Source organism: Sinohyriopsis cumingii, chromosome 3 (genome assembly GCF_028554795.1).
Source record: "Sinohyriopsis cumingii isolate HCF-2022 chromosome 3, ASM2855479v2, whole genome shotgun sequence".
Classification (NCBI taxonomy): Eukaryota; Metazoa; Mollusca; class Bivalvia; order Unionida; family Unionidae; genus Sinohyriopsis; species Sinohyriopsis cumingii.
The window spans coordinates 107,993,566-108,010,509 of NC_142963.1; the positions used below are offsets into that span (position 1 = coordinate 107,993,566).

The window sequence follows — 16,944 nt, forward strand, 5'->3', positions numbered from 1 at the left end:
CAAGATAAGGCCACTTCTTTTCTTTTTAACTGCAAAGTGTTGAAACCATCGCAGATATTTTTGAGCATCAAGATTTTCAAATTAGCCACTGTGGCAGCCATATCGGATATATGATTGGTGCCATTTTCATTTTGGACAAATTTTACATTAGAAGACTTTAGGTGAAAACCCCATGTTGATGAGACCATCCTTTCAGGAGAATTAGGGACAAATTGTTGCAGCCTATTTAATGACAGATTATCATCATTTTCATTCACAACCAATTAGATACCATAATTAGTTGAAAAACCCCTGCTGTTACGACTTTCCATTTAGGAGAGTTGCAATTTAAAAAAAATTCAAGATAGCTGCAGTGGTGGCCATACTGGATGTTAGATCAGCACCATTGTCATTTAGTACCAACTAAACATAAAATGTCTTCTGGTAACAGCTCAAAGTCTTCTGATGACAACTCCATGATGTTATGGCTTTCCAGTCAAGAGTAGCACCAATAGTTTTTCAGGATGGTGGCTGTTGTGGCTGAATTGGCTATTAGATCTACACCATTTTCATTGGGATAAACATTAGAAGTCTTTTTGCAAAAATGCCATGTTGACCATCGAATCATAAATAGTGAGATTTTCAGGATGGTTGTCATGGAGTAAATATTGGATGTCCAAGCAGTCATTCAAAATCATTTTACTGGATGTCTGAGGGGCAACATTTTCATCCAAGCCAACTAGACATGACAAGAAGTCTTTTAGTGGAAACCCCATCTTGATATGATCTTTCATGATGAGTAGCACTAGCAAGATTTTCAAGATTGCTGTTGAGGTGGTCATATCAATTGCATAAGCAGCAAAGTTTAGTACTAAACTAGATCTTGGGATGAACATAGTGTAAAGTTTCAGGTAGTTTAGCAGGAGTTGCAATAACAAGATTTTCAAGATGGCCATATTGGATGTAAGAATGGTAACACTCTTAGAACCAACTAGGTATCATCAGAATTCTTTCAGTAGAAACCATATGTTCATATCACTGTCCTTCATCAGAAGCAGTGACAAGATTTTCATGATGGCTACTATATTGTATGTCTGAGCTGCACCATTTTCAGTTAGGCCCTAACTGACATCACAAGATTCTTTCAGTTTAAAAAAAAAACAACCTGAAAACCAGAAAACTGAAACTGAAAAAAAAAAACCTCCATAAACGAACTTATATATAGCTAAAAATAACCACAAAAGACTCAAGTAGACCTAATAAGACTCCTCTGCACACCGATCTAAAAAGCAAATTAGTAACAAGGCAGATGCCTCAAGTTGAAGGACAACCATGCCAGGATAATCTCCAGTTGTTTGGTAGAAATTAGTGGTATTTTACACATTAAGAGTCACTATTTTGAGTTCAGCTGAATTACGTGGTGTCTTTTAAATGAATGTGATGGGTTTTATTGCTTGAACTGTTCATATTTGATTTGATTGTATATGGTATGGCAGCTTTGTTTTAAAACTTGTTCTATGATAGTGTTATAGAACTTTTCTTGAGAAGAAGAAGAAAAAAAGATACCAAGTTGGATTAAACTGGCTACACCATTATTCTGATAAAGTTAGAAATATATTTTCCGTTTGATACAGAACCCATACCATTACCAAGGGAGCTTTCCTGGGCACATATCTGACAGAATATGACAAACACTCCTATCAAGCTTTAATGAAATTACCTTGCCCCTTTTAGAGAAGTCATCTCCAACAAAATTTCAGAAAGCATGTAAAAACGAAATTCCTACCAAGTTTAACTGTAAATGGCTTGCCCTCCCCTCCCCAAGTTAAAATAAATTTTGATATTTTTGCTATGGAAGTAACATAACTGCTAGGTAGTCACCACCCAAGACAATTTTGACAGGGCATGTCCAAACAATGCCATCATTTTCCTACCAAGTTTGATTGAAACTGAATTTTGTTCTAGAGAATAAGCTCAAAACAAAACGTCTTACATATGGTCTCTCAGGAAGCAACACTGCTGCTTGAGGATCCACCCCAAACATAATTTTGATGGAGCATGTTGTTATAAACATTCATGATAATGACAAGTTTGATCAAAATTGGCTCAGCTGTTCTAGAGAAAATGCCATGCCAGAGGCTGGACCATAACAGAACCTCATCAGACCATAATGAAGATGAAGACAAAGGCTGGTTAGATTCAACAAAAAAGGTTTATTAATTTAATAGTAAATGCACAATCCACATTTCTGGAAGAACTTCTATTTACAATCTAGGCAAAAAATATATCCTGTGTTCTTGCAATGATACTGACTGGATGATAGCAATAATAAAGTTCAGAGTAGCTTATCAGAATAACAATGAATATTAAAGTTGGTGTTGTGGCAACCTGTGCCTGGCTAAGTAAATATTAAAACTTCATTCAAGAGACAGACTGGCAAAACAATCAAAATCAATCTAATACAAAACAAGAACCATACAAAGAGCACTGCTGCATAACAGCTTGTGTCGTCGACGAAATAAGACCGTGGTACACCCAACCCACATCAGATCACAACTACAGGCAACTTGGCTATTGAATAAAAATGCATACACCTGTAGATGCAATAACAATGGACCTTACAAATGATTCTTTTATTCTTATGTTAAGTAATTTCTTCACATGAAATGCAATGAATATCCCCACCCTGCTCGAATAAATGCAATGAAAATGTAACAAGATTTTGAGGCCCCATGGACAAGAGACACAAAACTTACAAATAAACTTGGTAAACTTACTATTACCAATTGGAAAATGTTTATACAAAACTACCTGCCTAACATAGTAATGCATTCCAATGCATAAGGAATCTTCTTTTTGATTTTTTTTTTTAAAGTTATAAATTTAAGAAACTGTAAGAATGAAATGCTGCAGTTTCACATGTATTATAAAATATATTGGTTACTAAACTCAATATACCAATTTCTTTCATTTTAATTTAAATCGAGAAATAATTATTCAAGGACAGGAAAGAAAATGTCAATATTACCCAACTTGTTTAATTTTACTGACAATTCAGACCAATTAAATTTCCAGGACAGAACTGCTTCCAATGTCATGATTATATTAAACAATTGGATATTTTCTATTTTCCCATCATAATGAAAGGTGCTAATGGTATAGTTTTTTGTCAATAGGTTATAGTCAGCAAAATCTCGAATATCTTTGAACTATTTAATTCTGTGTTATTTTCAGGCACACAAAAATGTATTGTAACATCATTATGCCACATTCAACCATCAACCAAACAATCTACAGGGACAAGTATTTTTTCTCTTCAAGTGTTGTGGCCAGACAATGATGGTTCAAAAGGAACATGGCACTCCTAAATTCATTACTATTCATCAATCAGTAAGAACAGTTTTATAAGTAGTCATTGCCAACCTGTTGGCTAACATCAAACAAGGGCTGAACTGCAACCATGTGAAGTAAAACAAACAACCCTATAAGATTGGTTTTTCCCCTCCTCCCCACCCCTAAACCAACTTGGTTTTCCAAAGTATAAAAAAAAAAGAAGATCCATCAAGCATCAATTATGAACTATATAAAATACTAGCAAAAAAGATGCAAAGAAAACCCAAATCTTGTACAGCTATGAATAGCCTTTACTGCATGTATGTAGTATGCATTATCTATCCAATACAATGCCAATACCATAAAACCCTTTTCATCAAGTGTTAAAGATCACATGTAACATGTGCATGGTACATACATATACATCCATACATACATACCCAGTTGCATCCAACCATACATCCATGCATACAGCAATTGCATCTCTCAACAAAACAAACTGAGAAATGTATCTTGTTCTCTTAGGTTACACATTACTTGACCCTAAATTATCACAATGGTCACTCCCTTAAATCATTTTGGACATACCATTGAGGTACATTGGGATGCTGAGTTGAAAAGAAATCCATGTGGTCACAAGTTCCATATAATAATAGAAAATGGATGTTTTCTTTTCTATGCCACATAGTATGCAGATAAATTTACACTGGCACTTCAAAGATTTCTGCCATCCTGGGCATATATTTACAGACAACAGCATGAAAAAATATATACACAAGGCAGTTTTACATTCTAAGAAATCGTACTAAAACTATACACCTTTGCTGCTGCTGCTCTGATAGCTAAATGTTCAGACCAACTTATAAATATAAAATATCTTGAAAGCCTTCAAATAAGATCACTATTTACATACATTCTAAAATGAACCTTAACAAAGAACTTTTTTCACATAAATGAGAGAAAGAGATGACAAATGCTGCACCAAATGCTGCAAATGTTTTTTCTGATATGAATAGCTGGAGGATGAACAAAATGGAAGGAAAAAGGAACCCAAGATGACAGCTACAATGACCAACACAAAAAAGAACTATTAATACTTATGTATGGTGACAATTTGTCCTGGCAAATGAATAATAGCAGCAACAACAAAAAAAAACACATGTGAAAACTGTGAAGCATTATCAATCTATTAATGCTACTTGTAATGTAATTTTGTTCAGCAAAATGTCTTCCTTTATGTAGAAGCATGAAAGTGATAAACAAATTCAGTAAAATAAACGCAAATTTAGTTATCATATATACTTGTGCACAAGTCAAACAGCAAACAAAGAACCTGATCTGTTGTAGCATGATGTGCCTGCAGATCAGGGCCCATGTTTGTTCTACTGATTACTTTTAACAAACTGCACAAATCCAGATCTACTGGCACATTATATCTGGTCTGTGCAGTCTGCCAATCTGATTAAAATAAGGTCTTCACTGTCATGGGTGAAGATATGACCGCAACAACTTTGGGGTCATGTTCTGGTAACCTTTGAGTTGGCCAATGGAATTATAGCTTTCAGAAATTTGAAAGTGAATAAAATCAACAGATACACACTGATGCTCTTAAGCTATACTTCTCCGTCTCTCAAATGTGAAATACATGACTTCATCTTATTGGCTGATAAAATTAGCAATCATGGTAATAAGATACATCACCAGAACATAACCCCTAAGCAGTCGCTGTCAGATCTTGACACTGGACAGTGGAGATCCGATTTTAATCACATTGTGCAGTATGCAGTTGGGCTTCTCTTCTAAGAGAGTCTCAATGGTATATTAAAGATGTAAATCAAACAAATGATGGCAAGCCGACTTTCCTAGCTACTATGGCCCTGACTTGACTTTATGGTATTAATCTTATGTTGTAATCTAAAATGCCTTTTTCTTCCTTATATTGCTGGATTCACTTCTCTTGTAACAATAGTCCTAGCCTTATATTTTTCAAATCAAAGCAGGACATGATTTTGAAGAAAAAAAGTTATTTATGAAATCACGCAGATTTTACTTTTTTTAAAATTAATGTTTCCTGAACTTTAACCCAAGTATACAATCAAATGTCACAGAACTGGAACAGTCCCTTCATAACCCTTCTGATGTCAGCGAATGATCCTCAGAATCTAAAAGTGTATATCATGGATAAAGACTTCAACAGAAAGCTCTTAGTTTTTTAAAACAAAAACATGGCTCAACTTTTCTTCATTTTCTTTAACATTTGCAACTTCCTTCTGTTGGTCCTCAACAGGTTTTTACTTGCAAACAAGGCATTATACAAAAAAACTCTGCATGTACAATAACTTGTATACATAAGCAACTTATTCTTCTACAATGAAATATGTATCAGTATTAAAATACAGGTGTAATACTGCTCATTAAAAAGAATTTTATTACATAAATGTATTAATGCTCTAAATGTTTATAAAGTAACAGGAAAAGAGAATTACAATCTGGATCAACATTTCATTAGGCATAAAATATAATGCACGTTCATCTTTCGAAAAAGAAAAAAAAAGCAAACAAACTTTGGATTTCTTCATTACTCTGCTGTAATATTGACATGTTTATCATCCAGAGGGTCCATGGGTAGAGTAGCCATTTTAATCAAGAGCAAGGAAAAGTTTCCAAATACAACTTGTTGCAGAAGTTATGTTTGTAAACAAAATGTGTCCAAATACTTATCTCATCTGAACAGCAAGTTCAATGAGGTTTCAACAACTGATTCCCCCACCCCTTGTCTTAAAGTATACTCTGACAACTGTAACAGAAAAAAATACTGTAAATAACCCTTTTGATGTTGGAGAATGATCATCAGAGTCTACAAGGGGTATATCTAGGATAAAGACTTGATCTGAGTTTACAATATTTTAATTAAAAAGACCTGGGGGCAGAGAATATTCCAGATACCCGAGATATACCCCACTGATCTGCCAGTAACAACTGTGTAGTAATAATAATGGCAATCTTAACACTAAATTCATTATCTCGACAATTAAACAACATAAAAACAGACTAGTTTCCTTCAAATCGGCCTGTCTGTGTGGTGGCAAGCCTTGTTAGTGATGAACAAACAGTTCCTAGGTGATAAATATTTAGAAAATGGATGAGAACACACTTTATGTAAAACACATCAAATCCCGAGTGTGTACTTGGTCAATTTCCTCTACTACCGCCTCATGACATTGTTCATATTAAGAGTTGGAAGTCCTCCATTGATGTAACTGTATGTGGTATAGACTGGATTGTTGGGCTGAGGATTCTGCATGTGTTGTGGAAAATGCTGCTGTGGATTGATGGTGTTCATTGGGTTGATGTTCATGTTCATGTTCATATTCATGTTCATCATCTGCATTTGCATAGGGATCTGAGGTTGACGAAGCTGGTTGATGAAACTGGGGTTAGTGATGTAGCCTGGATTGATCATGGGCTGCTGCATGCGGTAGCCATCTAAGACCTGCATGTTGTACCGAGGAAGCATGTTAGTTCCTGGCTGTATTGTCACATTTGGAGTAAAAGGGGGCATGTTTGGATTCACAGTCACATTGGGACTTTTGCGAACTGAGGAAGATGATGATTGCTGCTTCCTCTGATACTGTCTATACTGTTGAGGGATGTTTGATGAAGCAGAGAGCTGAGACTGAAGATTTGGGATGGGTGGAGTCTGCATGCTCCGCAACATGGCTGGGGGAGGAGTCATATTTACAGATGGAGGTGGTGTAAGGTTGGGAGGAGGAGTCATTGTACTGTCAGGCATAATCTCCATTATTCCATTTGTAAGTTGCTGAAGCTTGGCTAAGCTACAGCTTGTGTTCTGTGGGAAAGGTCCAACTGGGGTGCCCTGTCGACCAACCTGCACAGGACAGGGTGTTGAATTGTGTGTCAGTCTCTGTGAAGCAGCCTGCTGTTGTTGTTGCTGCTGTTGCTGATGTTGCTGTATGAGAACTTGAGCGAAGGGATGTGGCTGAGAACAGAAGTTTACTGCACTTACTGTGCAACTGGTCATAACTGGCATATACCCTGTACTGCTTACCATAGTTTGACCAACTGTGTCCATAAAGCGCCCTCCAGTGTTAGGGTTACAGTACATCTGTGGAGCCTGTGCACAGTCTGTAAAGTTAAGGGAGGTTTGTATTTGGTTTTCCATAGATGAAGTTGGCATCTCATTACTGCTTATTGAGGTAGGGGATTCCAGGCCTGCCAGTTGACTAACATCAAGTTCCACACCATTGAAGCCACTGTTTGCCAGACTAGTGGCAGGTATGCTGCTCATGGGTGGATTCTGTGAAGGAAACAATCCAACATTATTACAGTTTTGCTGGTTTTGGTGTGGAGTGCTTGGGGGCTCAACACTGTTCATGTTCATATTTTCTCTCTGGGCTAATTGTTCCGTAGCAAGGGTTGTGGAGGCACTCTCTTCCGCTTGTTCAAAGCTGCTCTGCAGCTCAGCTGCCAAAGCTTCTTCCAGATTCTGAGAAGCTTGCAGTGCTTCCTGTGTAGAGGTATCACTATTCAAATCTTGAAAATTGTCATCACTAGGAATATCGTCATCCAGAGTGTCATCATTCTCCTCCTCATTCTCAACTTCACTCACAAGATTTTCATCTGATATCACTGCATCTTCCAGAACCTGGGATCCCTCCAGATTTGACAAGTCTGAGTTTGGATCTGACAAAGACATGAGTTCATTTTCATTGTCCATCTTTTGATCATGAGTCACTTTCTGTGTTTTACCTGTTTTAGAATCACCTTTCATACTATCTAACCTAGAATTCTGCTCTTGATCTGCCTCAACAGCTGTGTTAGACTTGGGTTGTTCTTCAACTGGGGCAGATTCATAAGCAGAATCCTGTGGACTTGATTGCAGTTCTTCCCCCGTCTTTGTATTATCATCAGTACTGGGAGGAGTGGGGACTTGGGGTGTCAGAGAAGGCACATCATCACTGACAGAGTCTGAAACACTATCTGAACCAGATTCTGGCACAACAGGGGCTGGGCTAGGATCAGGAAGGGGAATGTCTGAAGGTACATGTTCTCGAATGTCTTCTGTGCTTGATGGACTATATGAACTGTTAGAATTTGATTCCAACCCAAGTTCCTCGTCTCTGTCATCCAGAGTTTTTGCTCTAGATCTGAAATCCCTCTTCCCTCTGTCTCTATTTGCTTCTTTAATCTCACCATCTTTCCTTCTTTCCTTTTCCTCAACCCTGTCCTCCCTGTCAGAATCAATGTCTCCTTTTCCATTTAGTCTACACTTGTTTTTAGGAACCCTACCCTCAGATTCCATGTCCTCCCTAACAGATGTAGAAATATCCACTGCAACTTCTTTCTTTCTCTTCCTCCTTCCCTCCTCACAACTTTCCATTATCTCATCTTCTTCATCCATCTGAATGTCACCATTAGGAATATCCTCCATTTCACTTTCAACAGATCTCACATTTTCAGAAAGTCCTCCATCCTGGCTATCAGTGTTTCCATTTGCATCAGCTTCTACATTGTTACTGGAATCGTCTCTGTGACTAGAATTTACCCTGGGCCTTCCAACTCTCCCTCTTCTACTAGTCTTGCTCTGCAAAGGTAAATTAATTTTTTAATTTTAGTGTTGCATACTTCTACTGGAAAAATTCTGTTCCTTAACTTTTGAAAAATTTATAATTTGAAAAATGTTCTTAATTTTCATTTTTTTGAATTTTAATTTTGAAGAAGGTGAGAGTAGAAAAGGAAAAAAGAAGTATGGTGGAAAAACTACCCATAGTAACTACCCAACACTTAAATATCCATCTCTTTTTTCCCTTGCAATACTCAGTTAAGGCTCTTTTGAAATGAAAATCCTCAAAAGATGTACCCTCAATTTGTATAAACAATAATCTTTTATGAGCTTAATCTGTTCCTTACCTGTGTATGAATATTATTGTGTTTTGAGAACCCCCTTTCAAAGTCTGCTGTCTGCACAGGGCATATGCATAGCTAGCTTAGCCAGCTTAAAGTAATATATACACTTTTGAGGAACAAGATCCTTTGGTGCTGAATTGTTTGAAAAAAACAATAAAAACTGCACTCTACTTTTAAAAGGGTCATTATAATTAGGCTTGGTATTCTCCTTTTTCTGCATTTAATTTGTAATAACCACTGAATAGGGGGTTGACTAGCATGCTGTTTTTGACATTTAAGGATGTGTATCAGACTCTCAAAGTCAATCACTGATACTTCAGGTAACACTTTTCCCTACTTCCTAGAATCTGATGAACTTCAAAACTTTCAAGATCATGGTCACTTCTATTATCAGCCAGTCAAAACTTTCAAAATCATGATCACTTCTATTATCAGCCAGTCAAAACTTTCAAAATCATGATCACTTCTATTATCAGCCAGTCAAAACTTTCAAAATCATGATCACTTCTATTATCAGCCAGTGAAAACTTTCAAAATCATGGTCACTTCTATTTTCAGCCATCAAAACTTTCAAAATCATGGTCACTTCTATTTTCAGCCAGTCAAAACTTTCAAAATCATGATCACTTCTATTATCAGCCAGTCAAAACTTTCAAAATCATGATCACTTCTATTATCATCAGCCAGTTAAACCTTTCAAAATCATGATCACTTCTATTTTCAGCCAGTCAAAACTTTCAAAACCATGATCACTTCTATTATTATCAGCCAGTCAAACCTTTCAAAATTGTGGTCACTTCTATTATCAGCCAGTATCTGCACATTAAATCATCATATGATGATGAACTATGTTGAGAAGAGTCTGCCAATTTTAAAACTTTCTCAGGAATGCAAAATTCACCCTATCATATTATATTCATTCCAGGGTCGAATGTACCAATCAAAGTAAGTTTAACAGCCCTTCATGTCATGCCAAAGTATCCAGATGTGTAAACAGTTGCCTACCTAAAAACACATTCCTGTCACAACAAACGCTATGAGACCTCTACTGGCAACACAGTTTATCTGCAACAAATACTTTAAGAGTTAACAGTTAAAAATCAAGAGAGTCCCTTGATGGAACTCTACTTCTTTATGAAAATGCATTAGCACTTATAACTAGATCTTCCACAAACACAGTAATTAGAAAAGATGACAAGAAAAAGAGAAAACTGGACAACTTGGTTTCAGAATGCCAACAAGTCAAGCATCTGCTACTTCCAAAAGACTCCATCACTTTCTAAAAGGGAAGTTCAAGTCAAAATAAAAGAACACCTCAGGAATATCTATAATAAGAAGACCCTAGGGTACAAACACTTTAACCCAACTAACCACCTCATCAACTGAGTTCAGTATTTAAATAACAGAAAACACCTAGCCTGATCTAGCGCCCTCTAGTAGCAAGATAAATTGGAAAGACAAAGAACTTTATTGGATAAGCAGATTACATAATCTACAGCTGGTAAGATCAACATCTCTGTTTGAATGGGAGTCCAGGCATATCTAACCAAGGTATCATAGGAAGCATATTAGTGAAAGATACATGTTCAAATGACCATCTAGGTAAAAGACTAGCAATAACACACTTGTGCTAACAGATGGAGATAAGGAGATGAACAACAGACTATCTCATAAGCTCTTCTGGCCTATGACTAAGTTGAGCTAAAATCTTGAGTTACAGGATTTTCAGACCAGTCAATGAGGCAGTCATGATGGATGCATGATCAGCACCATTTCATCAAGCATCAGATACCATTCAAAGATTTTTTAAGAAAACCCCATCTTCTTATGACTATCCATTCAGATGAATTCATGACAAACTGTTGCAGCCTTATTTAATGTCAGATTGGCATTATTTTCATTCTGGACTAAGAATATCATACTTAGTCTTCTAGTGAAAACTCAAGTTGAGATGACTTTCCATTAAGGACATGTTGATTTCCAATTGACTGACATTGTGGCCATACTTGATGTCAGATCAGCATCATTTTCATTCAATACCAACAAGACATCATAAGTCTTTTGGTGAAAAGTCGATGCTGATATGATATTCCATCTAGAAGGAGAAACAGTAAGATTTTTAAGATGGCAGCTGTGGTGGCCATATTTGATATCAGATTGACAGTTTTTATTCAATAACAACCTGATACCATAATAAGTCATCTGGTGAAAACCCAATGCTGAAATGGCTTTCCATTCAGTAACTAAAAGATTTTCAAGATGGCTACTATTGTGGCCATATTGTACATCAGAACAGCAAAATTTTCAATGAGGATCAACTAGACATAACAAGTCTTTCAGTGAATCATGCTGCAGACTTGTTTCATCATGTCCCACCCAGTCACATTATCCTGACACCCGGCCAACCAGTCCTAAGACTAAACTCTTAATGCTGAGCACCAAGCAAGGCAGCTGTGAGTAACATTTTTATAAGTCTCTGGTATGCCTTTTCTGCTCTTGAGATAGCAATAAGATTTTCAAGACAGCTTTCATGGCAGCCATATTAGGTGTTAGATCAGGATCATTTTCTTCTAGGACCAACTAGACATCATAGGAAGTCCTTTTAGTGAAAAAATGTCCATCAATTCAGAAATAGGAAAGCAATATTTTCTAGATGGCTGCTGTGTATTAAATTGGATATCCAAGCAGCATCATTTTCATTTAGGACCAACTTGAAACTGGTATGAACAGGTGGATAAAGTTTCATGGCAATCCCCAAATTAGTTTAGGGAAGCGGTGATAACAAATCGTGATGATGCATGGATGGTACCTGGTATACGACTAGAAGAACTACAAATTATTATTGTTCAAGTACTAAACTAAGTGACGAAGTTAAAATTAAGAAATCTTTGCAACTTCAGAAGTTAAACGTATAAAACAAAGGTCACTTGTACATGTACATGTGAAGATCTGAACAGGCCAAAACTAAACATTTTGGTACAAGAATCAATCAACTGGGCATAATTTGTTTCAAGTTTTTGCATCTTCATAAGTGAAGTTGATACAAACATCCTTTTTTAAAGATTTTATTATGTATCTGACTATATCAACTAGATTTAACACTCACACAAGGTTTAGTAATTTGTTATCTTCCTAATTTGCCACCTAGATTTAAGGGGCAAATTCTTTAAGACCAGTTATGGGATGACACATAGTTAGTAGAAAAATTATACGGCCTCTATGTGGGTTTCTATTCCAATATCTTTTCCAATAACACCCTTCTTTGTCCCCTTGAAACTGTAAATCCATTTTCAATTCCCAGCTTGTGCAAGATGTAGCAAAGTAATAGTCTTGAATTATAAGAAAATAACAACTCAAATGATACCATATAAAACCGTTTTGCTAGAATACTAGTGAAATTTAAAATGTACAAAAGGGCAGTTTAATTACCTTAATGGGTATGTAGAATTTCTTTGCCTTTCTTCTGGGTTTTGATCCTCTCTTGACTCCTTTTGGCCAGCCTCTCTTTTTCTTGACAGGAGTGCCAGCAGGGTCTAATGGAGCAACCTCCTTTGCACTGTCTCCCTCCAGCCCTCCTGACTCCAATGAAACATCTAGGCTCTTTTCCAAATCTGCATCTGGGAAAATAATTTTAAAAAATGTCAATTTCAAAGTCATAAATTGTACCAATGACAACATGTAAAAATTGGAGAACAAAAAGTTGGGTGGAAAGCAAGAGTGTTATACAAGAATTAGACTTTCCTATCAGACATTTGCTGATGTGGAGGAAGCTCTTCCTGAGACAATCTGCCTTGCAAAACCCCTGGTTCTGGAAAAATCCTTCAGATGGAAATTGAGGCAGAGGAAGGAGTGAGGTTCCAAGGAGTGATTCAGAACTCCAGTCCAAAATCTGTCCTCTTTTTCCACCAACTTCAGTGGTAATGAAACCTGAATCCTATTGGGATCTGACAGACATGGGGTCCTTATGAGGCCTCCTATTCACTTAAAGCATGAACTGGAGGGACTGCATACAAAGCATTTCAAGATAAAGTTTGCTGCCATGTTCACCATTCTTGGTAAAAAGAAACAGAGACAAGTCAACAGTGATGTCTTCTTGTCAAATCTTTTCAAGAGTACAAGTATCTGTGAATTCTGATGGGAGAAAAATGAAATGTTGCTTGACAGGTGAGAAAATTCTGAAAGGGGAAAAGATCTAACTTCTCCTGACTGGTGATCAAGCCTTATCAAGTCACCATCTCCCAACTATGAGACAGGTCCCTCATGAGCATGTCAGAGGATGTTATGCATTAACCAGTTTGCTGATGTACTGGACGATGGGAATACCCAAGAACCTTAAATGAGCCACTAATCACCCATTATCCTGTGAAGGTTCTGGTAGTAGAAATTAGGAGGAAAGGATGAGCAAGAAATTGAAAGATCTCCTGTCCCAGACAAAGCTGCAGAAATTTCATGCAGGATGGGAAAATGGAATCTGAAGATAAGCATCCTGGTGATCTATGGAGACCGTCTATTCAGTCAGCCTAATGGCACTTCTGGCTTTAGTGGCTGTCTCCATCTTGAACTCTCTGTATTTAAAGAATTTCTTCAACAGGGAAAATCACCAATTAAGAGTCATAACTTTCTTGCTCTCTTTGAAACCAGAAAAATCAAACAATGAAAATGTTGGCTGATTATATTGTTCTCTCTTTCTACTGCACACTTCTTTGGAAGGGAGTACACTTCTTCCAGTCAAGGGCCCAGTCAAGAATGGTGGAAAGAAAGAAATAGGCATCCCTGGAAATGGTGGAGGTTCACAAAGATCAAGCTAGTAACCCTCCCTTATTGCTGAAAGGACCCACACATCTTCCAAGAGGTCTGAAAATCTGACACCTACTGAGACACTGGGATAGTAAGACTTCGCAGACAGGATGCAACTCCAAAGTAGCAATTACTGTCCTCCTCAGAGAAGGTGGAAGGGTCCATACACTTCCTCGCCTAGCCCTTCAATGTAAGAATGACAGGCAAAATTGGGGTTTTAAGCAAGGAATTAATCAATTTTGATTGTTTCCCTGTTTAATCCATTGCTGAGCCATATAGGACTTTTCAAAATGGGAGAACTTCTTAACCGATTTAGTTGAGCCAAGTACCAAGACCGACAACAGATAATGCTGATGCCATAAATCCCAAAAAGGTCAATGTATGGATTAGCTCTCCAAATAACATCATCTCTGACTGCAAAAGGTTTTTACACAAAAAATGTAGTATAACACAGTCATTTATCTAAGCTTCCATTTATCTGCAAGCTTTTATCTCTCTCAGAGTCTGGACAATACTATTTAATGGAACAAGCAAAAAATTTCATTTTAGAAACCATGTCAAACACATCTGTAACATCATAGCAGAAATGAAACTAGGCAGCCCATCCTGAATGGAAAACACATTCATTAAAAGTAACAATGAAAGAGTATAAATAAGATTTTGATGATACATAATAACATAATATTATCCAACATTTAGCATTACACATGACATAAAACAACAATGAACTTGTGTCCCAAATTAGAATCCATAACAAGATGAAATTTATTAAAATTTTATTCATATTTACAAATATATGAAATTACAGGATTTGCGGACCTACTAAAATTTTCCAACTTCATGATACTGCAGCTGGCTGTATAGTCAATACTAAGAGACCAAGTGTAAGTCGTGTCTAGTAGTAAATTTACCTGTATTACTCAGCTGACTGATTGACCCTATACTGGAGCCTCTATGTCTTCGTATCCTCTTAGCCTCTCTTGGTGTCCCAGATTCTTCTATTTCTGGTAATGGGTACTTTCGCTTCCTACCTGGCTTCTTCTTCATCTGTAGAGGTAATATAAATTTAAATACAGGTGTATTTAGGGAAATTATAACAGAACAGATCAATAAATGTCCTTAAATACTCACTGAACATGGTATAGGCATCAAATACAATACTGCTGTTATCGAAACTGAATTTATACCTGTAAAAGAAAACAGTACGGGAGAGAGCTCACCCTGAGAATATGACATGCCAGCTGGTAAATGCAAATTTACATCCATTAAAATCCCCACCCAAGGAATCTGCAGTGGCACTGTGGACTTGATGATACAAGCTTTCATACAAAATCATGTCAAATTTACAAATGTCAAAATCTGATAAGAAATAAAGCCTCCAAAGTGCTCACAAGCTCAGGCAATCACATGCAATATCCCCTCATTAATAATCATGATGTCATTCATAACTGAACTTATCCCAAGTGTTGATGATATATGATTTTATGAAAATCCAATCAAAATCTATCAGACAAATTATCTCAACTTCATACAAGTTCAGTTAATCAGATCATTTAATATGAGATGATGTCCTTCATAATCGAACTCGTCCTAGATCTTGATGATATGCACTTGCATACAAAATCTGATCAAACCCTTAAAAATAAGACCTCTACAACTGATCATAAGTTCTGTCAATCAGTTGCAAGATAACCTCATGAATATGCATGGACATCGCTCATAAACAAAATCAACCAAGGTCTTCATGGCATTAGCTTACATGCCAAAAAATCTTGTCAAAATCTGATTTGAAATATGGCCACAAGCATGTTCAAAAACTCTGCCATCAGATACAAAATCACCTAATTTGTATGTGTAGATATCGCTCTTAATCAAACTGATCTGGAATTCTGATGATATAAGCTTGCATACCTAGGGTTCATACACCCTGAAGACATTATTTTCAAGGATTTTTCAAAGATTTTGCACATGTTTCAAGGAGCATCTCTCCCCCCCCCCCTCTCCATATTACCTATATTCTGAAATATACCACTATATGAAAACATTGCTTGGAACATCATGTCTGGATGCTGTACACTCACAATTCTCAAAGTCCACACTATTTCTGCTTTTTAAAAAATCATCCTTCAATAACATGACAGTCAATGACAAGCTGGAAATTAACTGACCAACATATCTTAATGAAATGCTATCTTGAATTACACTTGATGTGCAGAAGCAATTTTTTTAAATATCTGACTTATCATGACTATATCCTTTGACATTCATATATCCCACAATCAATAGGTTTCTTTATTGCCCTGTTTGCAAACCATCCACAAATCTTGGTGTAGGAGCTTACTTTAGAACAAAAGTTAATCGCAAAGTCCATCATTTGAACTTCAATGACCAATACCTTTAAACTTCTGATCCCAAAATCAGTAAGTTCTTTTATACTGCAAACCCACTACAAATGCTGTACGTGGTACATGGTCTGACACCAAACGTTATACAAAAAAACGTTTTCAATCTTTCAATCACAGTGGCCTTGATCTTTTACCTTTTCACCCCCAAATCAATAGGCCTCTCTCTACTTAAGTGCAAGACCTCCAAAACAACATTTTTGTTCTTTTAATTGCAGTGATGCTGACCTTCAATATTTGACCCAAAAATCATTACACTTCCTGTTTTAAAACAATTTTTGAAAATTGCTGGATCAACAAATGAACATTAAGTTAACTGGCTTCTAACAGTTTTGCATTCCTTTCAACAACTGAACATTAAGTTAACTGGCTTCAAATAGTTTTGCATTCCTCTGAAACAAAATGTTTAGTAAAAAGACCAAGCAAATTTGACAATCAGAATTAAACCACATCATTATTATGACAGCTTAGTATTTAACTTCACACATTAAATAAATTCTAATTA

The 16,944-nt window shown here is 36.5% G+C and overlaps 1 protein-coding gene across 4 annotated transcripts in view; it reads right to left on the reverse strand.

Annotated features, from left to right (window-relative positions):
* Positions 1-2,172: 2,172 nt before the first annotated feature.
* LOC149803512 (uncharacterized) overlaps positions 2,173-16,944 on the reverse strand; it is a 98,486-nt gene continuing 83,714 nt past the window's right edge. For all 4 annotated transcript variants that reach the window (XM_089953254.1, XM_089953253.1, XM_089953252.1 and 1 more), the window contains exons 18-20: positions 14,949-15,084; positions 12,670-12,857; positions 2,173-8,917 (exon numbers count right to left, since the gene is read on the reverse strand). In XM_089953254.1, coding sequence (XP_089809380.1) covers positions 6,518-8,917; positions 12,670-12,857; positions 14,949-15,084 — 2,724 coding nt within the window. In that variant the 3' untranslated portion in view covers positions 2,173-6,517. The remainder of the gene's footprint in view (positions 8,918-12,669; positions 12,858-14,948; positions 15,085-16,944) is intronic.